The 25,244-nt window shown below is 45.4% G+C and overlaps 1 protein-coding gene across 5 annotated transcripts in view; it reads left to right on the top strand.

Annotated features, from left to right (window-relative positions):
• The window catches only part of ZMAT4 (zinc finger matrin-type 4), a 343,860-nt gene that overhangs the window by 129,214 nt on the left and 189,402 nt on the right, over window positions 1-25,244 (top strand). For all 5 annotated transcript variants that reach the window (XM_030834018.2, XM_070044618.1, XM_060291502.1 and 2 more), the window contains exon 3: window positions 4,640-4,729. In XM_030834018.2, coding sequence (XP_030689878.1) covers window positions 4,640-4,729 — 90 coding nt within the window. The remainder of the gene's footprint in view (window positions 1-4,639; window positions 4,730-25,244) is intronic.

Below are 25,244 nucleotides of genomic sequence, written 5' to 3'. Positions count from 1 at the left end.
ATAACAACTATTGCAATGAAAAAAATATGCATTTTGAATGTTGATAAGGGTAGATGGAAATGTGGTCAGTTATATCAGTATATGTTAAACGCATTCCAGATCAGTGATGCTTTTTACTAATTACAATTATTTTGCATATAAAGTAGACTTAATGAGGAATTACAAAGGCTTGAGCATTGTGAAGTTATTATTATTTTTATGTTAAAGATGAATCTGTTATAAAAATTAAGAAGGAAAACCATCCCGCCTCCTTCTACCCTAATAAATCATGCTTTTTTTCCTTTTCCCTTGCCACTTCTTCTTGGTATACTTATGAATTTTTATTTGTCATCGGGGGAAGGGTAAGCTGTGACAAAGCGAGAGAGAGGCATGGACATATATACAAGCCATTCTGAGTTTAGCATTTTCCATCCAACATTCATTACGTAGAAAGCATTTTTTTCCATTTCCAGTTGAACATAAGGGCATTGACGGCGGCTTGAACCCATCCCCTGTTGTCAAAAATGTAGCTGTCTCCCAATTTATTTATTTATTTTTTGTTCCTATTTCGATAATGCTGCAATGAACGTCTTTGCTCAAATTTAACTGTAACTTTTTATGGGGAAGGTTTTGTTTTTAGAATAAATGGAATGGAATTTCGGTGCCAAATTCCAAGCAATTTCAGATGGTTAAGGGAAGCTGAGAGGAGGGTAGTTAAGAGAAGTCATTTGGAGGAAGATGCAGTAGGTGACTCGGTGTCCTGTCAGGACAAAGGGATGAGTGTACCAGGAAGAAAGGGGAGGGCTGCTGGAGAGCTCCAGGGCTGAGGCAGGGCGAGCTGAGAGCACCTGGAACATTCTGCTGGGAACCTCTTTCCCTTTGTCAACCAACATGATTTGTGGCTTTGGGTTTGAATCAGACTCACTGGGACTCCGTGCTCCTCTCACTGGGGAGTGGACTGTCATTGGGGTTGTTACTTCCTGCCTGAAGTCAGGGTGGGGAGGCCGTGTCTCCAGCCTGGAAAAAGCAGCAGGGGGAAAAGAGAACCAGGCAGAACGGATGCGGCTAAATGGTGAGCCAGCACGCCTCCCCCATCAATCTACAATCAGGTTGTGTTTGCCAAGACTCTGTTTCTTTTCACCCAGACACTGGGGCAAGGCAGTCCTTCCATCAAACCTGGAGGCTGGGAAGCTGAAGGAGAAAAACTAGCCTTCGATGAACAAAATCACGAAGAAAGCTCGTCGAACCCAGCATCGCTCATCACTAATGGCTTCATACCCGAGCTGCCCTTTTACTCCCTTTTGTTTTTTTCTTCCAGCTAATGGGTTTTTACTAGTTTTGTCAAACTGCAAGTAAATAGCCTAGTGAACTCTGTCTTTGCTGGAAATAGTCTTTTTGAAAGAAATGGTTTATTTTAGGAAAGAGGGAAAAAAAGCCCAAGCACAAAACGGGCTGCATTGTGAGATTTCCAATCTTGCCATGATTTTGTTCCCTGGGTAGATCGATGCTGCAAGGACTGTGATAAGAAGTTCTTCTATGGTAACAAATGCAAAATTGAAAACCTACTTCAGCCCCATTTGAGCGCACGCTGTTATCACTTTGTCTTTGCACCAACTACCTTCTGTGTGTGCGCTTCACCAGCCAGGCTCTGTGGCCACGTTCACCGTCCTGGAGATTTTGACATCTTCTTTTTTTTTGTTTTGTTTTGTTTTTTGGGGTTTTTTTTTTTGCCGTATGCAGGCCTCTCACTGTTGTGGCCTCTCCCGTTGCGGAGCACAGGCTCCGGACGCGCAGGCTCAGTGGCCATGGCTCACGGGCCCAGCCGGTCCGCGGCATGTGGGATCTTCCCGGACCAGGGCACGAACTCGTGTCCCCTGCATCAGCAGGCGGACTCTCAACCACTGCGCCACCAGGGAAGCCCGACATCTTCTTTTAATTTTATTATTTTTTTGACTATAGCAGTATTCCTAATATTCCCACTACCCCTTACCTCCAAAAACCCCACAATCCTGTAGGAAAGGTGTACACATTTTAGGAATCAACATATTTATCTGCAAAAGGAGAAGTGCTAGTTTGCATGGCATCATTCTCAAAAATATGCAGAAACTAAACAATGATGTTGAAATCGCCTGACACGGGTTCATATAGGGTTCCATTTCTCTGTCTTACCAATCTTCCAGGCAAACAAGACTCCAGATAACCTTGATTAAAACTTAAGGTAGTGCTTCCCTGGTGGCGCAGTGGTTGAGAGTCCGCCTGCCGATGCAGGGGACACGGGTTCGTGCCCCGGTCCGGGAAGATCCCACATGCCGCGGAGCGGTTGGGCCCATGGGCCATGGCCGCTGAGCCTGCACGTCCGGAGCCTGTGCTCTGCAACCGGAGAGGCCACAACAGTGAGAGGCCTGCGTACAGCAAAACAAACAAACAAAACTTAAGATACAACCTGGAAAGGACTATAAATATATTTTAAAATCGCACTTCAGTACTTTTTTACGTCTCTAGTATTTTTCATGTTCCGATAGCACTTTAACACCCATTTAAAGACCTTAGAAGGGTCCAGGGACTGTTTGGAAGCACAGTCTTCGGGCTCCAGGAAAAATGAAGGAATTAAAAAAGTGATAAATGAGGAGAACCAGACAGAAAGGATTTACACTACGTCCTGTAAACAAGATGCAATTTGCTGTGTATTCTCTGAAAATCACTTTGCCTTTGTGGCTAATCCATGAAGGCAAACCATTATTCAGGAGATTGGCTAGAACCCAATTGTAAAGAATGACAAGTGGAACCAAGGACTGGAAAAGGAGGGAAAAAATCTCTGAGTAAAGGAAGGGGATGGGGGACTTGGAATCCGGTAGCAAAGGATTCAAGGAGAATTCATATTATGGAGATCACATAGAACTCGAAGTTAGGACTGATGCAGTCTGCAGTGAGCGATGTTTAGCGTTATGTGGATTACAGTGTTTCCTATACAATGTCCCATTTGATTCTCATGGAAACCCTAATAAATATCATTGTGTTCATTTTGTACATGGAGAAAGTGACACTCGTTTTGGCTACAAATTAGAGTAAGTGACTTGTTCGATATCACGACTTGTTCGATATCACGACTTGTTCAATATCATGCAGCTAGAAAGTGGTAGGGCTGGAACTGGGCTTCTGAACTTCTGACTCTTTTATTGGTGTTTTCAGCCCACCATCCTGCCTCAGGTAGCAACTTAGAAGTTAGAACTGCAGTGTTGTTTAGAGGTGAGGGGAGTTTGGATGGGCTCTCACTTCAGCGAAGGAGGACAGATGGAAATAAGAAGGGCAGGAATAGAGACGCAGACGTACAGAACGGACGTGTGGACATGGGGGTGATGTGGACATGGGGGTGGGATGAACTGGGAGATTGGGATTGACATATATATACTACCATGTGTAAAACAGCTAGCAGGAACCTGCTGTATAGCACAGGGAGCTCAGCTCGGTGCTCTGTGGTGACCTAGAGGGGTGGGATGGGGGGGTGGGAAGGAGGTCCAAGAGGGAGGGGATATAGGGATACATATAGCTGATTCACTTCGTTGTACAACAGAAACTAACACAACATTGTAAAGCAACTATACCCCAATAAAAATAAATAAATAAGAAAAAGAAATAACCCAGAAAAGGCAAAAAATAAATAAGTAAATAAAGAAGGGGTCGGTTTCTCCACACTGGACACAGAGCAGTCAGGACAGATGGAATTCATAGTCCTGCTGGCCTGCAGGAGGTGGGGCTTCATTTGTTCAGTTGCATCTGCCTGCTTGCGGGGAGCTTGGCTCTGATCAGGCTTTGGTTGGAGGTGCCGTGTGCGTGTCGCCATCCCAGGGCGGCGTTGTCCCTGGCTCCTTAGGGCAGGGCAGCTGCAGTGAGAGAGGGGCTGGGGACCTAGCTCTTCATCACAGTTGATCCTTGTATTATTCCCTCTGCTGACCTGGTCTTACCTTTGAAGACAATTAAACATTCACTCCAGGCTAAAAGATCCCAATGGTGGGCTTCCCTGGTGGCGCAGTGGTTGAGAGTCCGCCTGCCGATGCAGGGGATGCGGGTTCGTGCCCCGGTCCGAGAAGATCCCACATGCCGCGGAGCGGCTGGGCCCGTGAGCCATGGCCGCTGAGCCTGCGCGTCCGGAGCCTGTGCTCCGCAACGGGAGAGGCCGCAACAGTGAGAGGCCCGCGTACCGCAAAAAAGGAAAAAAAAAAAAGATCCCAATGGTTTCGCCTTTCTTCATTAACTGTTTTCTAATCCTGAAATTATATTGGCTTGATGACCTTGGGCAAGTCACTTAACCTATCTGAACCTTCACCCCATGGGACCCATAGGAACCTGCTCAAGTGTTTTCTTTTTTTTCAGTTTTAATATTTTTTAATTGAAGTGTAGTTGATTTATAAAGTGTTAATTTCTGCTGTGTAGAAAAGTGATTCAGTTACACATATATATACCTTCTTTTTAAAATATTCTTTTCCATTATGGTTTACCATAGGATATTGAATGTAGTTCTCTGTGCTCTGCAGTGAGAACCTTGTTGTTTCAAGTGTCTTCTAAGCAAAGTCCTTTTGGGCATTTGCAGTCACTGGCTATGTGTCCAAGGATTCAGAATGCCTTCTCTTTCACAGTATCTGCTTCTGCTTTTTCTTCCCAGAGTCGAAAACATGCCAGTAAAGTCCGACTATACTACATGCTTCACCCCAGGGACGGTGGGTGTCCCGCGAAGAGGCTCCGATCAGAGAATGTGAGTATCTGATGCCACATGTTATCCTTGGATAATTTGTTCTGTTTGCTAAAAACTTTGCAGGTCTGGGAATTGCAGTTATGTCCAGCTTAGTGGGAAAGCTAAGTGAGTTGAAATCGTTCACATTAAATATTACAGAAAATATGACATGTAAGCAAGTCTTTTCCTTTTTTCCTGCCAGAACTTGCCAGTATGGGGTTGAGAGACTTTTTGATGGTACTGTGCTGGGACCTCACATAGAAAAGAACAGACAGAGGGGCTGAGACAGACAGAGGCTGGCTGAGGGGAGGCGGGCACCTTCAGAAGACATGACCTAAGGGCAAACCTGTCAGAAAGATCAGATGCTTTGCTTTCTACATAATGTATGTTTCCTTTGGTGTGTACAGCAGAATGCCATTTGTTCATTTATAATGAAAGCTGTGCACATCTTGCAAACAAAAATATTCAGGGCTTTGATCAGCGTCACTTTTCCCTGAGGGAATGTTTACTTAGGGAGACAAATGACAATTAGAAAGTTGCTCTGAGGGTTTAAGGTCAGAGCAAAGGGGTTCCCTTAGCCAGGCCAAGGCCAAGACTGATGAGAGAAATGCTGCTTCCTCCCACCAGGGGACCCTTTTCCTAATGAGTGGAATATTCTTATCCACCCATGGCAGAGACCCTCCGTGATAAAAACTGCCGATGAAACACAGAAACTCCTCACCCTTTGAGGGCTGAGAGGCTGAGGATGTAGAGTCCACACCCCACACTCTCGCTGTGCTTGTGATCCTGTTTTCCTTCTGCTGCCATATCGATGCCAGTCTTATTAAAAATTAATACATGATCATCAAGGAGACTGGACAAAAACTGTACTTGTTTGTTGTCACAGAAGAAACAGAGAGAGAAAGGTGACTGCATGTGACCAAAGGGAGCAAGCAGCAGAGCTGGCAGGGTCCACAGGTTCTGAGCCTGTGTCTAGCATCACAGAATGAGGTGCTCGCATATAGACTCATCTGGGTGCGGTGGATTTTTCTTCACTGCCCACTGAGGAAACAGAGACACGTAAGCCACAGACCTGTGGCTTTAAAGAGAGTTAAATATAATGAGAGAGGTTAACATTGTATAAAAAATAGCTCTGATGCCACAGTGTAGGTGTTTGTTAACATTTGTACAAAGCCCCATGGAGACAAATGGCGGGTGAGTCATGCCAGGGCCATCCGACCAGGGAAGGTGTTACTGCAGGTTTGGCATGTGAGCTGGGGTCTTTGGGCTTGGATGGGTGGTACCAGATGGAGACATGAGAATGGGGGAGGGCAGGTGTTTTCTTGGGTGCATCCCTGGCCAAAGAACCTATTAAGACACAGGACAGTTGGCCTAAGTCAGCTTTTATGTGATCTCAGAATCCTGTAACCATGTGGGAGTCCCGCCCTCCATCAGCTGTCTATTAACAGAGAGAACAGAATGAGGTTTTTTATTTCCTCTTGAAATTATTCAGTGATGTATCCCTTTATTCAATAGCCATTTAGCGTCTAATGCTGAGTCCGAAACAATAGGATTCACGGACAGTTGACAGTTAGCTCTTGGAACACAGATTATTTTCTATCCACTCAAATTCTAATCATGAACGTTGCACTGATATCTGAGCTCCTAGCGAGTAATCCATCAGGTGTAGGGGAGGAAAACCTTTCCTTTCTAGGTTCCTTGTCTGGTCTAATAATTAAAATGACATAAAACACATGAACAGAAGAACAAATTTCCTTTCATACATGTGGGAGCCCCAAAGATAGGAGACTCAGGGAGGTGACCAAAACAGGCAACTTTTATGCTTTTTAGACAAAGAAGCAAAGCAATAAATTTGTGAGTAATTGACACGACAAAGGCTTTTGGGCTTGGGGTAGCAAATTAGTGAAGGAATAACAAGGTTGGTTTATACAGGCTTCTCCCCCCCCGAATTCCGTATCTTTGGTGATACGGATGTCTGTCTACCTCCTGGTACAGGGAAGGTGCCTTTTACATGGGAGATTTATTTCCTGCTTTCAGGGGGACAAAGGATGGTCAGAGTATCCTCCTTGGACCTTGCTGTTTCTTAAGTAGCTTCATTAAGTGGCTTCTTGCTGTTTCTTAAGTAGCTTCTTAAGTGGCTTATTTGGGGGGGGTTATTTCTGCTCCCCTGCACAAGCAAACAGAAAGGGGCGCTGTGACCCCAGCTGTGACCTTGAGGACACGATCTGTGCTGCTCTGGTCGGATCCATGTTTCACCCCACTCAGGCGCCGGTTCTGCCAGGCTCTTTGGGGTCAGTTGATAGAGGGGAAGAGGTTCAGATTTTACAGAAAGAAGTGTTTGCAAGGGTACTTTACCAAAGGCCCCTTGGAGAACTTTTTCCTGGATTTTGAAAACTTAGCTCTACCAGTGATTTGTTGATTGAATCATTTTCTATGACTTGTTACTCATTGTCTGGAACAAATAAGTAAGTAGGAAAAGCAACATAATGATCTTACTTTTTGAAAGAGATGGTTGTTGCCTTAATAGGCTGTATGGACATTTCACAGGAGGAAGAGATCATTTCCATTAGGCGTCTTGATGCATTGGATGCTGTGTGGAAGGTACCCCCAGCCCCTCTCCAGGGCCCTGAGAGTTGATGTTGGTAACTATTTGGGCCAATGTTCTCTGGTACAGACTCACACCTAAGGGTTGAAAGACTAAACACACAAATCGACAATGGCCAGAACATATCTAAAAGTAGAACTGTGACCCACAACCTGCAGCAACCAGTCCAGAAAACCAACCCATTGATATCCAGTAACTGGCCCAGAAGCCTGCCTGCTGTGAGTCAGACTTGTAGGAAGTCAGACCACCTCTCTAGTGACAACCCAGGAAGTCAAAAAATAGCCCTGTAACAATAGGCCTCAAATGGCCAGGCCTGATGAATAGCTGACAGCTTCCCTAATTTCTGTCCCTGTTTCCAACTTAGGACCAACCAGAAAAAGCCAAATATGTACCCCTAACCAATCATATAGGCTGTCCCATTCTAGGTGGCCCACCTGCAGTTTCCCCAGGCCAACAGCCTCCAATCAGGGCACGGGTGAAACCTACCCCTTTTCCATTATGAAGCTCCTCTCCACTTCTCTGCTTGCCTTCGAGTCTCCTCCAAATGCAGGTGATGTTGGCTGGCTGTCTTGCTACAGCAAGCTCTACATAAATAGCCTTTCTTGTTCCCATTTGGTTGTTGTTTATTTCCACAGGGTGGTAAAATGGGGATGAGGGTAAGAATCTCTAAAGTACAGGTTCATCCTAAGACTCAACTGAACTAACCCGTTTATATAGCACTTTGTTTGCAAAGTGCTTTCTGAAGGCATTATTATTATTTTTTATTTGGCTGTGTCGGGTCTTAGTTGTGCTTGCAGTGCACGGGCTTCTCTCTAGTTGCGGCACGTGAGCTCTCTAGTTGCAGCGCGTGGGCTTAGTTGCCCTGCAGCATGAGGGATCCTAGTTACCCGACCAGGGGTCGAACCCACGTCCCCTGCATTGGAAGGCGGACTCTTAACCACTGGACCACCAGGGAAGTCCCTCTGCAGGCATTGTTATTACTGATCCTCTCTCCACCAGCACCTGTGATCTTGGGAGGATGTAATACTTTGGTCCGCTTGCCTCTCCAGTCTTGCCCATTCTCCAACTCCCCTGCTCCCAGGGTCTGTGGTTTGCATCCTAGTGTTACTTGATTGAGAACACTTTTATGCCTGCCCTGAATATCCAACAAAAGGAGTGTTTCTGAAAATAGAAAACTTGTTGTTGATTTTCCAAACCCTGACCACACATGAACCTTGGGCCTACAGTGATCCCTAAAATTGATGGGTAATGGCAGCCTGGGAATACACAGTAACTCTGAATTTACCTACAGATGAACAGAAGCGCCTGTTATTTTTCCCAGGGCCATTGCCATTTCTATTCCAGGTCATTTGACCTTTTGTTGTCGTTGCTTTTTAAACACTTATTTTCATTTCTGTCTTCTGGCCTTTCCAGCATTTTAAATTCCCTGCTTTACTCTGTAGAATCCTCATTTGGGGATTCTGTGTTTTTTCCCTGAAATTTTAGAGCAGGACATTGTCCCCTTGAGGCCACAGAGTAAAATTCAATGCGAAATAAATTGTTAGAGTTGATTGCCTTAGAGAAATGTTCAGGAATCCCACGGGCATGAGAGCCAAAAAGGACTTTAAAGATTATCTAGTCCACCGAGAGCTTCGGTATTCTACCAATGGTCCTTTTTATTATCTTCTCACTCATGGGTCACATGCTTTGAAAAAAAAAATGTCTGCTTGGGAAATAGCACTTTTTTTTTTTTTTGCGGTACGCGGGCCTCTCACTGTTGTGGCCCCTCCCGTTGCGGAGCACAGGCTCCGGACGCGCAGGCTCAGCGGCCATGGCTCACGGGCCCAGCCGCTCCGCGGCATGTGGGATCCTCCCGGACCGGGGCACGAACCCGTGTCCCCTGCATCGGCATGCGGACTCTCAACCACTGCGCCACCAGGGAAGCCCCGGGAAATAGCACTTTTAAGTTAAAAAGGTGATTTAATTTTACTTTTATTTTCATTCTGTAAAGGTAACTGCCAACCCAAATTGCCAGTTGGTATTAAATAAACAGTGTGTTTACATGGAATTAATGCAATTTCTTCTAAGTGGGGAAACTTGACATTTGGTTAGTGTGATTGAACTTATCACTCCTAAATATTTATATGGTTTCCCTTAGGTCTGAAATATTCAGCGCAGCTTGAGAACCTCCATTATCACGTTCACAGGCCCCTAAATATCCTGGGTTTCAGGTTGGGAGGACTTGATATAACCTCCCTCCCACCCCGTAATTACAAAGGTGAAAATAAGGCCCAAATAAATACCATGACTTGTCCAAATTTGTCAGGCCTGAGAATAAGACCCTCCCGGCTTCCCTAAATCTTATTCCTGGGCTTCTTCCACGTATCTTGAAATTGTATCTTATTTGGAGTCATGGAAGCCATTGCTGGGTCCATAGCCAGAGAATATTGCTGTTCTGGGGCAAAGTAATAATAGTAACTGGCACTTATCAGGTGCTTCCCACTTAAGTTCTAAATGCTTTATACACATCAACACATTTCATCCTCACACCTCCTGTATAAGGCAGGAGCTAGCATTATCCCCATAGAGAAGCAAACTGAAATCGAGATTAAGGCATTTGACTCTGGTCTTACAGCTGGTGAGTGGCAGAGACAAGGCTAGGAAAACATAAAACCCAACAAAATAAAATTCCCTCTGGCCCTGCAAACTAGCTAACCATGCCACTCCCAGAGACAGGTGGTGAGCATCTACTAAGTTTTGGGGGCACAAAGATGGAAGGGCATGGAACCTTCCTCAACAGAAATCAGGATCTAGTCGGGGCTTCAATGTGCAAATCATGTCTTTTCATACAGTGTGCTAGGCAGTACCCTAAACATGTGTCCAGGCTACCATCCACAAAAATAATCAGTAAACAATCTATAATAGGAATAGCAAAGAGTTTTATTTGAGCCCAGAAGACAGCCTCTCAGACAACTCTGAGGACCTGCTCCAGAGAAGCTTGGTTTTCAGCACAGTTTTTTTTGTGGTACGCGGGCCTCTCACTGTTGTGGCCTCTCCCGTTGCGGAGCACAGGCTCCGGACGCGCAGGCTCAGCGGCCATGGCTCACGGGCCCAGCCGCTCCGCGGCATGTGGAATCCTCCCGGACTGGGGCACGAACCCGCGTCCCCTGCATCGGCAGGCGGACTCTCAACCACTGCGCCACCAGGGAAGCCCTCAGCACAGTTTTATGTCATGTCAGAACTAAGAGCATCAAACAGATCAGGATACCTTCCGTCAAGGTTTCAGAAAAAAAAAAAAAACACAGAAGAAGAAAACCCACCACCACATAACACAGTGAGTCAGTATGGCCTTGGCGCCTGGGAAGGGGGTCTTATGGAAGGAGCACGAGCATTGGTGTCCCAGGAATGGAGACATTTCATCTTTATTTTTAACATGGACATTCTTTACTTTTGGTCACTGTGCCCTTTTCTTTAATAATTAAAGCAGATGGGGCTTCCCTGGTGGCGCAGTGGTTGAGAATCGGCCTGCCAATGCAGGGGACACAGGTTCAAGCCCTGGTCTGGGAAGACCCCACATGCCACGGAGCAACTAGGCCCGTGAGCCATAACTACTGAGCCTGCGCGTCTGGAGCCTGTGCTCCACAACAAGAGAGGCCGCGATAGTGAGAGGCCCGCGCACCGTGATGAAGAGTGGCCCCCGCTTGCCGCAACTAGAGAAAGCCCTCGCGCAGAAACGAAGACCCAACACAGCCAAAATAAATAAATTAATTAATAAACTCCTACCCCCAACATCTTAAAAAAAAAAAAAAAGCAGATGTACAGCATAGGTTTGATAGGCCACAAACAGGCTGTTTTAGTTAGCATAAAATTCACGTTAACTTCTGTATAAGCCAGAATGACTTTCCCATACCTCAATATGTGAAAATTTCTTTTCTCACTACCATCTGGGCACAGGGGAGGGGTCCCCGATCTCTTCTGGCAGGACAGGGCAGGACAGTGTTTCCTGGAGAAAGTGACCCTGAGCTGATTCTTGAAGGGTGGGATGTGGATGATACTAATGAAGAAGGGTGGGAAAGGCCTCTTCTGAGTGTGGCCTCGACATGAGTGATGTCTTCAGGGAAACAATATTCAAAGGTATTTCTAGATACAAAGTGCTAGTGGGTGGCTGTGTTCATCTCCTTGGGCTGCTGTAACAAATGACCACAAACTGCTTGGCTCACAACAATAGAAATTTATTCTCTCCCAGTTCTGGAGGCTACAAATCTGAAGTCAGGGTGGAGGCAGGACCTCCCTCTGGAGGCTGATTGAAAGTCAGGTCCACGCTTCTCTCCCAGCTGCTGGTGGTTGCTGAGAGCGCTCGGTGTACCCTGACTTGCGGCTGAGTCACACCCGTCTGCCTTCTTCCCTGTGTGTATCTCTGGGTGTCCTCTCCTCTTCGAAAAAAGACCCCAGTCATTAGATTCAGCGCTTATTATAATCCAGTGTGACATCATCGTAATTACATCTGAAAAGACCCTATTTCCAAATAAGGCCACATGTCCGAGGTGGACCTGAATTTGGGGGGACAGTATTCTCCCAGCACAGCAGTAGAGACAAAAGTGGAGATTGGATGGTAGACAAAGGTACAGACCCATACTGTGCATAATATTGACATTTACTTTGTCAACGTTTTCCATTTTCTCGACTGGTCTGCTGCTGGATTCATGGGGATTCTCAAAGAGGGGTGCATCTACTGAGGATGCTGCGTCTTGGCTTCCAGTGGCACATTTAGAGCTAGAAGTGGGGATTCTTTCCCGCAGCCTATTAGTTTTACAGCATTGCTTTGAACTTTCTAAACCTTCACTGCCATAGTTTTATAATCAGGGATTACAGGCACTGCCCTGCTTGTTTAGAAGCTTCCTCTTTGCGAAGCTGTGTAATAAACCGTAAAGTGTGTGTAAAATGTTCCTTCATGGGATTTAAAAAACTTATTTGTCTGTTAGTTCCATTCTTTCATCTGTGCAGTGCAATATACGACCTTCTATCTTCCAGTTAGGGGCAGGCCTGCTGTTCACATCTGGAAGACTCGAAGAGCAATTAGGAAATCCATAGGTGTGACTTAATATTTATTTATGTGTCTTAAGCCAGGGGTCAGAACATAGCCACCGGCCAAATGCAGCCACTACTTATTTTGTAAGGTCTGCAAGTGAAGAATGGTTTTTACGTTTTTAAATGTTTGGAAAAAATCAAAAGAAGAATAATACATCGTGACATGAAAATTACATGGAGTTCAAAAATTAATGCTCATAAATAAAGCCTTATTGGAACACAGCCATACTCAATGCACTCCATACTGTCTAGAGCTCTCTTCACATCACACAGCGGAATTGAGTAGTTGCAGTGGAGGACTCTGTCCCACAAAGCCTGCAATGTTTACTCTCTGGCCGCCACACAGGAAATGTTTGCCCACCCCTGTGTGAAGTGGATGATTCTGGCGAAGGAGGAGGTGAGTTGTCATCCCTCTCCCTACTCATAGGAATGATCCCTTTGGAACATTCCAGACTCTAAAGCTGCCTTGTCTTCTGTTCATTTCCAGAGTTTCGTTTTGTTTAGGGCCCAGCAGGTTGAAGGTTGTAGGGTATCGTTCCCAACCCCTGAACGGGAACTTTTTTGCTATTTTGTTTTGTTTCTTTCAATAGGATAGATTGAAATTTATGAATGGGTTATGTTGTAAGAATCAGTTTGAAGTCTGCCACACTGTGGAAACAATGAGGATGGTTTGTTTCTTCTGCCATCTTCCCACCAAACTGAATTTATGGTAACCAGGACTCCTGAGTTTTCTGAGACAGCCCTGATGTAGAATATCTTTTCTTGTCACTACAGATCAATGATATGTCCTGAAAAACCTAGTAGTTCCTCTCCAAACTGTGCCCAACAGGGGAGTAACACTTTTGTTAAACAAACACACAGATGATAATTTAAATGAAAACACAGATGTGAGTGTCTAGTATGCACTTAAGCTGTATACAACTTCCTAGGCCAGCGACAAGGTCTGTAGCTTGGGACTCTGGTACTGAAGCTCATTTATACTAAAAATATATATATCATAGTTATTACTTCCATCTAGAATCTGATTCAGAGGAGAGGAAAGAATTCCCCAAAATGACAGCTATGGAAGTAATTTTTTTAAGGTGGAGGTAGTGTCATGGGTGTTTGATTACTGTAAACCTTGTGGCCTCCTCCTGTGCTCTGTAATCCCATTATTATATTGTTATCATTGGATATATCCTCTCCTTAGCAGACAACTTATTAAGCCCTTTTTATGTGTCAGGCCCTTTACTAAATAGTTGGTATTTATTTCATTTGAACTTTACAAGTGCAAGTAGGAATCTTCATTGTCTCCATCTTAAAAAGATGTGAAGGGCTTCCCTGGTGGCGCAGTGGTTGAGAGTCTGCCTGCTGATGCAGGGGACACGGGTTCGTGCCCCAGTCCGGGAAGATCCCACATGTCGCGGAGCGGATAGGCCCGTGAGCCATGGCCCCTAGGCCTGCGTGTCCGGAGCCTGTGCTCCGCAACGGGAGAGGCCACAACAGTGAGAGGCCCGCGTACCACAAAATAAATAAATAAATAAAAAGATGTGAAAACTGAAGCTTTGGTCAAGTATCTCATCCAAAATCGTACACCTTGTAAGTGATACAGCCAAGGTTCAAACACAGTACAGTTTAGCTCTCGACTCTGAGCTCTGAATTACTATATATTCTTCATTTACTTAATATTTCATATTAATTGGCTGTCTACCAAGAGTCAGGTGCTGTGTTAATTACGGAGAATTTAATAGCAAATGAAACAGATACAGTTTCTGTTTACAGTGTTTACAGGATAGTGTGGGATATGGAAGCTGATGTAAAAAGTCACACAGATATCTAAATGAAGGAACGTAGTGGAAAAGTAGAGAATGGGAAAATCACAAGGTCTTTGGCATCAGGGAGGTCTTCTCTGAGTAAGGAATAGTCAGAGCAGTGAGGGGAGACAGGAGAATTCCAGGCAGATGGAACAGCGTATGCAAAGCGTCTGCAGTCAGAGACATCACAGCGTCTAAGGAATAACAAGAAAGCCAGCATGGCTAGAAGCCGTGCGGTGAGGTGCAGAGGATGGATTGATGGAAAGAAGAGTCTCGTCTACTTTGAACTGTCAGGTATCAGACTTTCAATCGTTTCCTGTGTCCATGTAAATCATCCATAAACAGTCTATCATAGGAGTAGAAGAGTTTTATTTGAGCCAAACTGAGGGCTATAGCCCAGAAGACAGCTCTTAGATTACTCTGACAAACTGCTCTGGAGAAGCATGGTTTTCAGCACAGTTTTATGTCTTGTCCGAACAAAGAACATCAAACAAGTCAGGGATACATTCCTTTAGGTTTTCAAAACACCAGATCAGCACACACACAGCGAGTCAGTATGGCCTTGGCGCCTGGGAAGGGGGTCTTATCACGGAAGGAGCACGGGCATGGGTGTCCCAGGAAGGGGGTCTTATCATGGAAGGAGCACAGGCATGGGTGTCCCAGGAAGGGGGGCGTTTCATCTTTATTTTTAACATGGACATTCTTTACTTCTGGTCAGTGCACCCTTTTCCTTAATAACTAAAGCAGATGCATAAAGTAGCTGTGATAGCCACAAACGGGCTATCAAATTAAGCCAGAATGACTGCCCCATACCTCAGTATGTGAACATTGCTTTTATCAACTGAAAGAGTATGGCCTTGGATGAGGGCGACGGCAGTGGAGAAAAATGAGCAATAAATAGATCTGAGGGACAATGAAGTAGGTAAAAATGGATGAAGTGGATAATGGGCATGAAAGGGAAGGTGGTTTCTGAATGACTTCCAAGTTTAGAACTTACACCACTGGATGGTTGCTGCTCCCACCGCACCCCCACCCCCACCCCGCCACAATAACCTTGAGGTTGTGACCCAGAGAGCAGAAAGGTCTGAGAAGCAGGGAAGAACTTGACGAAACCCTCTGTCCATGTTGCTCCAGGCAGAGCAGGGCTAAAGTGGAGCAGAGGTGAATTTGCCCCCAGCCAAGGGGTATGGGGCAGCAAAGGAGAGGGATGGGGGTGGGGTGGGGCTTTGTCCTCAGAGCGTCTTCCTAATCAAGTCTTTCTACCTCTCTGTTGGAGGGTGAGGACCCCCAGGGGCCAGCCCAGGGGGTGGAGCCCAGAGAAGCGTGGGCTAGAGGTGCCCTCCTGGTGTGCTGATATCCAAAGGCAGGACAGTGCGTTGAGTGAGTTCAAGACAGTCACCAAGGGAGGGGCTGGGGAGAGGACAGTTACCAGAACCCCGGTACCCTGAATGAAGGATACCAGCAGGAAGTTATTGCAGGTGTCCAGAGGGGACACGGAAGTTGGCAGTAGTTAGATAATACGCCTCTAGCAGGAGGATGGGATTATTTAAAAGGTGGGAACAGTTTAGGTGTGGTCGCGGGACCTGGGTCCAGTGATTCCCAGGGGGTGCATCCCATTCTTCCTTTGTTTAAAAGGCAGAGATGGTAGGACCCAGAGAGCACGATTTTAGACTTCTTGAGTGCATGGGCTTTGCTTACTCACCTTTGTACCTTAGCACCTCACACAGAGGGGTTCCATAAATGATTGTTCGTATCTTCATAATAAGCTATTGCCCCATTGTTTTTTCTTTAAAACAATTAAGACTTTAAACAATAGTTTTAATAAAAAAATGATCAATTGTATAGAAAGTCTTCTAGAACATTTCCATGAAATCATAGTTTAGTTATATACCTATCAAAGTGGTCTTGTTAACAGAATATTTTGTGAATGGGCTTTGTTCAAGAAAACCTGAGGGTTATGGACAGTTTCCACAAGAATCTTGACCAGGTTCTTGGTCCCATGGGGGTCATATTCAAAAAGGAAAAACCTAAAGAAAGGGAGAGGCAGGTCCTTGGAGGGTGTGCTCTCATAGCACAAGCTGGTCCCGACATAAGTTGCTTCTAATAACCATCTACACGTCCTGACTCCATCCTTCCCCTTGGCAAACCCTACTGCCCTCTCAGTGGACACCTCTGCTGCTAGGCATTGCCTGCCTTCCCCTGTCTGCTTTTGGAGGCTTGATCCTATTTTACCAGAAATCAAGGCTGTGTGAGCAGGAGTTGGTGTGCAGCTCACAGAGGTAGATGTCCTTCCCAGATCCCAACCCCCTTTCAGCCATAAGACAAAAGGGACCTGATAGTCAGGAAGTCCTTCTCTAGAGGACAATCTGGTGCTGCCTCAGGGGTGAAGAGATCGAGAATGCCTCCTGGGTGACCTTAAGGAATTTAAGAAAAAAAAAATATCATGAAGAACCTAGGGGTAAGACGGGAATAAAGACACAGACCTACTAGAGAATGGACTTGAGGATATGGGGAGGGGGAGGGGTAAGCTGTGACAAAGCAAGAGAGTGGCATGGACATATATACACTACCAAATGTAAGGTAGATAGCTAGTGGGAAGCAGCCGCATGGCACAGGGAGATCAGCTCGGTGCTTTGTGACCGCCTGGAGGGGTGGGATAGGGAGGGTGGGAGGGAGGGAGACACAAGAGGGAAGAGATATGGGAACATATGTGTATGTATAACTGATTCACTTTGTTATAAAGCAGAAACTAACACACCATTGTAAAGCAATTATACTGCAATAAAGATGTAAAAAAAAAAAAAAAAAGACTTGGAAGGGTATGGATCAAATTCCCTAGTGTGTGTCTTCTCACTTTGCACACCACTTGGGCCCTTGAAAATGAATCAAGATATTTTTGTTTAGGGTAGTTTGAATAAAAGAATTCTGGTGACCACAGATTGCCAAGGAGCTGTTTGACCTGTGATAGTCTCTCTCCAGCTGATTTCAGCTCTGAAATGTTAGTTTCTATGTTGGCTTTTTTCGGGGTAGGTAGCATGGGTACACAGGAGCCTCCGGGCACCTCCAGGCACAGGTGACTCGCTGGCGCGTGACAGCTGGGATCTGCAGCTCTCTCCTCCCTTTCTGCTGTGTTTCCTCTTTTTAGGTGTCTGTATTGCAAACATATCTTCCCTGTCTCAATTATTTTTTCCCCTGATAGATAGATTTCCTTGGTTAACATTCTAGAATCTCACAAAACATCAGTTTGTTTTTCTCTGAAATCCCAACTCTATCCTGAGAATTTTATCACTCATGTTTAATCAGATCTCTTTCCTTCTGTGTCTGCGTCCATTTATCTTCATCTCTTCCCTGGCTGCAGGGAGGGGTGTGAGGGCATCTTGCCTCCCTTCCCTGCTTTGTCCTACAAAGCCCCGTGAGTCTGTACCCTCGTGCAGCCGTGTCATAAATCACGCCTGCTGTCACCCTGTTACATGACCCCCAGTGCCCGTTCTGTTTCTCCTTTGTCACCTCTGGGCATTCCTCATGCTCAGAATATTATTCTTGCAGAACAAAGAAGTCCGTTTCCTTCACTGCCTTCTGTCTTGCAACCGTTTGGCTCTGTTTAGTTTGATGTGTTCATTTAGGAATATATGTATATTTTTCTTCTTGCCTTAGAACCGGAAAAGGGGTTGTGACATTGGAATACAAGGTACATTTTAACTTCATGTGACCTAGATTTGCTGCAGGTCATGCTGAGACAATGATGAATGTCTCCTGATAAATACCAGAAAGCCTTGCAAAATACATTTTGAAAATAGGGATGATGTGCTGAGTTCTACTAATTTGCAGTAAAATGGCTTTTTGGACTTGGATCCACCAAACCTCACTCATGCACGTGCCCCATATCACAGACTGAGCTGGGAGCTCTGCACATGTGAGCTTATGTCAGTCTCAGAACATTTTCTCAACGTGAGCATTTACTGTGCCTGTTTTACAAATGAGATAAAGAAGGTTTGGGGCAGGTCATCTAATTCTTTCTCATTCTCCCACTTCCTGGTGGCAGGCTTTGATGCATTGACTTTCGTTATTTTTAAGAACACACTTTCACTCCTGGCTCAACCATTTCATATATCGTTGACATCGTTAGTGCTAGGTTCCCGTAGAACATTCTTTATGGGAGTGACTCAAGGAAATCTTCCACTCAGAGCCTGCCGTGGGCTGGAGCAGTGTTTGGTGGGGCATCCCGGTCACGTTCTTTTTTCCGCCAGGTCCCTAGTAAGGGTTGATGGCCTTACAGACCTGTAGAAAATCGGAGGTTTTAGATGCTGGAGTGCCACCTGATTCAGTGTAATGTAAAGGAAAAGTCACAGGCTTTGGGAACATCCCTGGCATTGAACCTGGCCTTCTGCTAGCTGGGTGACCATGGTCAAGTTTTTTAATTTTTCTAAGACTTAGCTTCCTCATCTGAGAAATGCTTCCTCATCTGAGAAATGCTGCCAACAACCCAGGACTACTGAGAAGGATGCATGTGATAATGTAAACGTGAAGTAGGGAGCCCCCCAGAGCCTGGTGGGGGAGAGATGCTCTATGCCTGTTACCTTCTTCTCCTTTCTAATAGCCCAGATGATGCTGAGTGTCTTTCTGCTGCTACATTTGATAGGGGGAGAAACACATACAGACTGGTTAGAATGACCTAGTGGTCTGTATCCAGAACTAAACGCTGCTGAGAGGTACGTTTTCTGTAGAAGCCCTAAGCGATGGCCAAGGAACTAGACAAACTGAGAGGAAATATTGCAGTGTCCAATAGCATTCTTGTTCGAAGGAACCTAAACTAATTCAAAGAGTGAAAAATATGGTGTTGGTATTTGCACATCAGATCTTTGCTTGGTGGAACACTTTAATCTTGTCCTGACTTGGCTGCTATCCAATCCCCATCGTTGAGTCTAAGCAGGAGAGAGCTGAGATGTTTGGAACAGCTGCAGTGACAGCAAGCACGCCCCTCGGTCACATGCGTGGTGTGGTTGGTTGTACTGTATTCCCTTTCCTCCTGTTCACGGGTGGCATTATTCAGTCATGGCACAGCGACTTTAATAGATATTAAAAATGCAGCCGTTTAAGCACGTCATTCTTGAAACCCCATTGAAACTCTGTCTGGAAGCATATGTGAGCGAATGGTGTAGGACTATTTCCTACTTGCAACAGGGATTGTTCCTCTTGACCTGTGACATTGTATAGCCAAATAGCCCTGTTGTTATTTATAATTCCTCTATTAGCTTTGTCTTTTTGCCAAGTATAGTTAAAAGAAAAATTGTGTAGAAAAGGAGATGATTTTTATTGTAAGTTCCTGATGGAAAAAGGCATTTTTTCTTCAAAGTTATTAACTGGGTTTTACAGCTGACCTTTCAAGGAACGTCTATGGCTTCAGATACTTAAGAACTCAGCAAATACTGTCCTCTGTATAATTTAAATAGTCATTATAGTTTGGGCTATAAGCACTGAATATGTATTGTAAGACACAATGTTGGTTTTTTTTAAATTTTTTATATTTTATTGTAAAAGAAAAAAGTCTGTTTCCTTTCTACACTGAGTGTTGGTTGACCTTTTCTTATTAAATTTCCTCATCACAGCTGTACATAATCCTAGAAGGTCACTGGTTGGCATTAGCAATCCCAGAAATGAATGGTCATGATGTCACATCCTAGAATTGACAAATTAGTTTGTTTGATCTCTCATTACCCTTCTATCCATTGCTGTAATGGAGAATGGAAAAATTCAAGATGGGATGAAGGCCTGAAATTTCCTCATCACCAAGAAATAAGAGTTGTGAGTGTGTCTCTCCTGTCCTTCCTTCACTCCATACAGACTTGGCTTTTTTTTTTTTTTTTTTTTGAGAATTGTGACATACTGTCCTGGGCAGTAGTTCTTTGCTTTCATGGCTAATGATGCAAAAAGGAGAAGGAAAGGGGAGAGAAAGAGAAAAAAACAGAACGCTATCAGGACAAAAGTAAAGTTAAATCATAACCAAAGAATATCTGAGTTTGGAAGGGATTTCAAGGCTTCTCCGTGGAAGCCTTGTCACTTAGAAATAAAAGAGAAAACCTATAGTCCTGTCTGCATTTCACTTGGACTTCAAGAAAGGCTGAGAGATCTTGGACAAGTCACTAAACGTTCCTGGACTGTTTCCTTGTCTGGATTAAATGATCACTTGTTGCTTTCTGATCTTCATCAAATGTGATTTAAATATTCTCTGGAAACCAATATTATGATTCATAAATAAACTGATTCATAAATAAATTGTTTACCATTAGAAATATTTCTTTCATTTTCTAATGCAATAATTATTCACCTATATAATCCAGTAATAAATGCCAATTCCAGATAGAGAGTCAGTGGTGAGCAAAGCCAGACCCAGACAAGATCCCCCTGCCCTTGGCTGAAAATGGCAACCCTGATGAATGCGTGGTGAGTGGGCCTGGTGCCAGGGGAGCTCATTAGGGGAGATGGCCTGTCTGGGAGCTGGCAGAAGGTCTCTCTGAGCAGTGATTCCTAAGTGACATCTGAAGGGTGCATAGGTATTCACAGGTAAGGAGGTAAGGGAAAGATCATTCCAGGGAGCAGGACTCACGTTTATGAACGTTTGGGGAGGACTGGAGAGAAGGCGAGCCTGGCAAGGGCAGAACAACGCAAGGTGTGGTGGTAAAAGAGGCTAGGACAGGCACTAAGTAGGAGCCAGACCGCTGATGCTTTTAGGGGAAGGCTGACGATGGAACGGACCACCCCAGCCCATCCCAACTGCGATACGTGTGCGAGTGAAAGGGCACGAGTAATAATGAAACCGGAAAAATAGGAGTAACCCATTACGTATGATCAAGGGCTCTATTTAAAATCTATCGAAGGAAGTTTTCTTTTTACTTTACGTGGAATGAGAATCATCAATGGATTTTAAGCCATAAGGCGGAAATGATCAGATGTGACTTTTGAAAATCAGTCTGTTGCAAGTGGAAGAAAGGTTGAAGAGGGCCTCAGAGGGGAGCAAGGGGACCTGGCAGGAGTCTGTTGTAGAGGTTTAGGGGAGTTTGGACTGGGACAGAGCAGGTGGAGATCAGAAGTGAATAATACGAGAGAATTTAAAGTTAACGTCTTCAGTGATAGAGGGTTGATTGCAGTAAGGGTTCTAATTTGTTTCCACCTCCTTGTATAAACGCCCTTTGGCATCATTCTCCCAACCCCAACCGGGACTAAAATAGGCAATTTGCTTTGGTAGTGGAGTAGTAGCAAAAGCATCACAAGTAGAGACATGGAACACACGTGTCCACTGCCCCAAGACTTGTGATGCCCTTGGATTCTGGCAACCCATCTAGGCCAGCTGACTGGAGGATGGGAGGGCATGGGGAAGGAGGTGTGGGCATCCCAGTGCAGGCTGCCAGAAACCTGAGACCCAGCCTAACAGCCGACTGCCAACGTGGACAGCAGGCAACCCTGGCTCAGACAAGGAGAACCGCTCGGCTGAGCCCTGCCCGAATTGCCCACCTGTGGAATCTCTGACTAGGGCAATAGTTGTTGTTTCAGGCCATTACGTTTTCGTTTGGTTTGTTACATAGCAGTAGATGCAGAAGTTGTTACTGAGAGAAAACTCTGGAGGAAGACCAGATTTGCATAAACCCATTTGTTTAGACATGTTGATTTTGAGGAGCTATTGAGATATTCTGGAGGTAATGCCAACCAGGAGTGGGGAGAGGGGAGGAGAGGAGGGGACGGCAGGGGAGGGCTGGGGCAGGAGCCTGGAAACCTACTGCTGGAAAGACAGTGAGGCCTCAGAGGACATGCGGAGGAAGATGGGAGTGTGTTGTGTATGGGAGGCTTAGCTGGTTACTATCAAAGTCATGGTAGAGGATAAAATCAGCTCTAGAACAATAGCTTTTTGCATTTTACTATTTCAATATTCCATAAGACAATACCAAATTGTCCATTTTCTGTTTCCTTAAAGAGGGCAAGTTGAATGATAGCCACTAAAAAATATGAAATATCCCCTTGCTTTCTTCCCCTCTGGCACATGAGGTGGAGGGGCAGAGGTTTTGATGACCTACGGGTGTAGGGTAAACATTCTCTGGCTGGAAATGGAGGAGCGTTGCCTGGCAGCTCTGGCTCTGGGCACCGTGTGTAGCAAGGGATAGGCTGCCTGTAATCCTTCTTCCGCACCTTTGTTCCCTCCCAGGGCCACTGTGCTTGACTCTCAGATACTCTCCTCCAAGCCTAGGCTCGGGAAAAGCTCTTATACGCTCATTTATACTAAGGTGCAAATGACTGATACGCCTGAGTCATTTGTTTGCTCAGAAAACTAAATTTTAAACACGAAGAAATCTCTCTCTATTCTGGGAAATGCAGTTATGTGAATGTGGGGAAAATGTTTTCATATACCACTTCCTTGCATTACTGCCCTACGGTTTGCTTTTATATGTTGAAAATAGAGCCCCATGTTCTCAGATTGTGGACTTTTGGGTGTTTTCAGTCTAGAACAAGCATGCCTCATGGACTTATCTTTTCTCCTCACAGAAACCTGCTTCCCCTCCTATATGTCCTTTTACGATTTAATGATACCAAACGTCTTCCATTTTCTCAGGCTGCAAACTATTGAAATACATTTAGCCCCACTCACCTGCCCATTCCGATCCTGTGATTCTGCGCTGTCTGACCCTGCTCACCCCATCTCAGTCCCTTCCTGCTGTTTCAGAATGAGATCAAGCCGTCATCAACTCCCACTCGGCCTAATGCCTCTGCCTCCTTACCCTTGTTCTATGTCTGTCTTTGCTTCTATCCAACCTAGAAATTCTGTTACAAGAATTGCCTTTCTTGTGTCTTGGTCTGATCTTGTCCCATCTTCTTTATCTACCTTTGATGCATTTTCTTGTAGGATAAAACCTAAACTTCTCAACAGGGCACCCGTAGCCCCTCCTAATTTAGCTGCCTAGCTAGGACTTGCCTCCATCATTATTTTAGTTCGAAGTTAGGTAGGAATTGTAAGATACCAAGGGCAAGTCCGTCCAAAGGATTTCACTCTCCCTTCATTCCCCATTCCTAGTTTACCTTTGTGAAGATGCAATTCTTTTTTTTTTTTTTTTCTTGCGGTATGCTGGCCTCTCAGTGTTGTGGCCTCTCCTGTTGCGGAGCACAGGCTCCGGACGCTCAGGCTCAGTAGTTGTGGCTCACGGGCCCAGCCGCTCTGCGGCATGTGGGATCTTCCTGGACCAGGGCACGAACCCGTGTCCCCTGCATCGGCAGGCGGACTCTCAACCAGTGAGCCACCAGGGAAGCCCGAAGATACAATTCTTGAACTGTGCCGGGGGTACTATATCCAAGGTGGGTTTGCTCAGTCACTCACATGGAGGGACACTGGTGAGTTACAGCTGGGTGGAGCCCGGTGACTACATTCAGTAGAGGCGCTCCAGGTGACCAGGTCTGACTGCATGTGTTTTTTCACTTAGAACAGAAATGAGGGCCCACTGGATACATTTTTTTTTTCACATTTCTTTCACCTCATTTGGTACACTGATGAGCAGGGCCTCCCTGATATTTCATGGAAACATACAAGGAATGAAACATCATTTAGCCTGATGACTAAACCAGCTGGGGGTCTGCAGCGGGGTCATGCCCCTTGGCCTCTCCTCACCCTCACACCACTTCCCAGCTCCCGGTCTCCAGCAGGCTTGCCTTCTATCTCTACCCGCCACGGACCCACAGTCCTTGGTGTGTTTCGATATAGAAATGGAGCTGGCAGACACAATCTGTGCACCAACCCCTCCTGCTTCCTGTGAAGAAGAGACATCCAAACATGCAGTGGCAGGGAGCCTGGGCCGAGGTAGGAGATTGTCTCCAAGGGGTCCCTTAACAAGACCTTATTATCCCACTCCGTCACCCTTGTGGACTCAGCTCCTGGCGTTGACCCAAGGGAACTCTAAGATAGTGTCAGGTCAGATTCTCCTTGTTCCTGGAAGTGGTTACCATGCATCTTCTTTCTTTTTTTAAAGCTGGTCACCCTCCTAGAAATGAGTGCCCGTTCCCACCCCTTCTTTGCCTGAAGAACCCCATTTCTCACTCATGGTCCAGCTCAGAAAGTACCTGCACCTCGAAGACCACCATCACCTGGGGCCCCTCTGCATTCTGTTTGGTTTCTTTCTGTGTGTGTTTCTTTTTTTTTTACTAAGGACTTCCCTCTCTATGGTAAGGTCCAGAAGGGCAGGGAGTATGTTATTTCCTTTTATTATTTTAAATTTTTTTTTGGCGGTACGCGGGCCTCTCACTATTGTGGCCTCTCCCGTTGCGGAGCACAGGCTCCGGACGCGCAGGCTCAGTGGCCATGGCTCACGGGCCCAGCCGCTCCACGGCCATGTGGGATCTTCCCGGACCGGGGCACGAACCCGTGTCCCCTGCATCGGCAGGCGGACTCCCAACCACTGCGCCACCAGGGAAACCCTTATATCCAAGATACTTAGCACATGGATGGTGAGTGAATAAATGAACAAGAAAGTAACGCTTGGGTTTAAACCAGACCTCTGTCAGTGCAAAACATCGTTTCTTTGCAAGTGGATTACTTGGCCCTTAGGAAATGCTTAGTGGGACCCTCAGCTGGGGCAACCTTGGATCAGCTGTCTGGGGCATCTGCCTGACATCTTGGGGCCATTAGGAAATACTCAGGAAGGAAGCTTCCTGTTCAGTTGTCATCACAAATTACTGCTTTCAGGTGTTAACTGAAACGACCCAATTAAGCAAATGTTTTAAAGCTTGAATTCTTGTTGAGTAGAGCAAAAGATCAATTATTCAAAGGCTCCTTTTAAAGAAGTAGGCCTTCGGAGGACGCAGGAACCACGGTTACATTTTGCCAAATGGGAATAACTGTGTTATTTCCCTTTCTGATTATAAAATGAGATACAGTGATTCTTGTTTTCTACATGGTTTTATTTATTTACTTAGTTTAGTTGCAAACTAAAGTCCCACCCTGAGAGATGTCATCCTTAACTGTATGATAGAAATCCTTTCTGGTTTCTTTACTTTGATACACCTGGAAATATATGTATATATAGAAAATATTTTGATA

This window comes from Globicephala melas, chromosome 21, assembly GCF_963455315.2.
Source record: "Globicephala melas chromosome 21, mGloMel1.2, whole genome shotgun sequence".
NCBI classification, from domain to species: Eukaryota; Metazoa; Chordata; class Mammalia; order Artiodactyla; family Delphinidae; genus Globicephala; species Globicephala melas.
The sequence above is the reverse complement of the archived record's forward strand: the minus strand, read 5'-3'. Positions and strand labels throughout refer to the sequence as shown.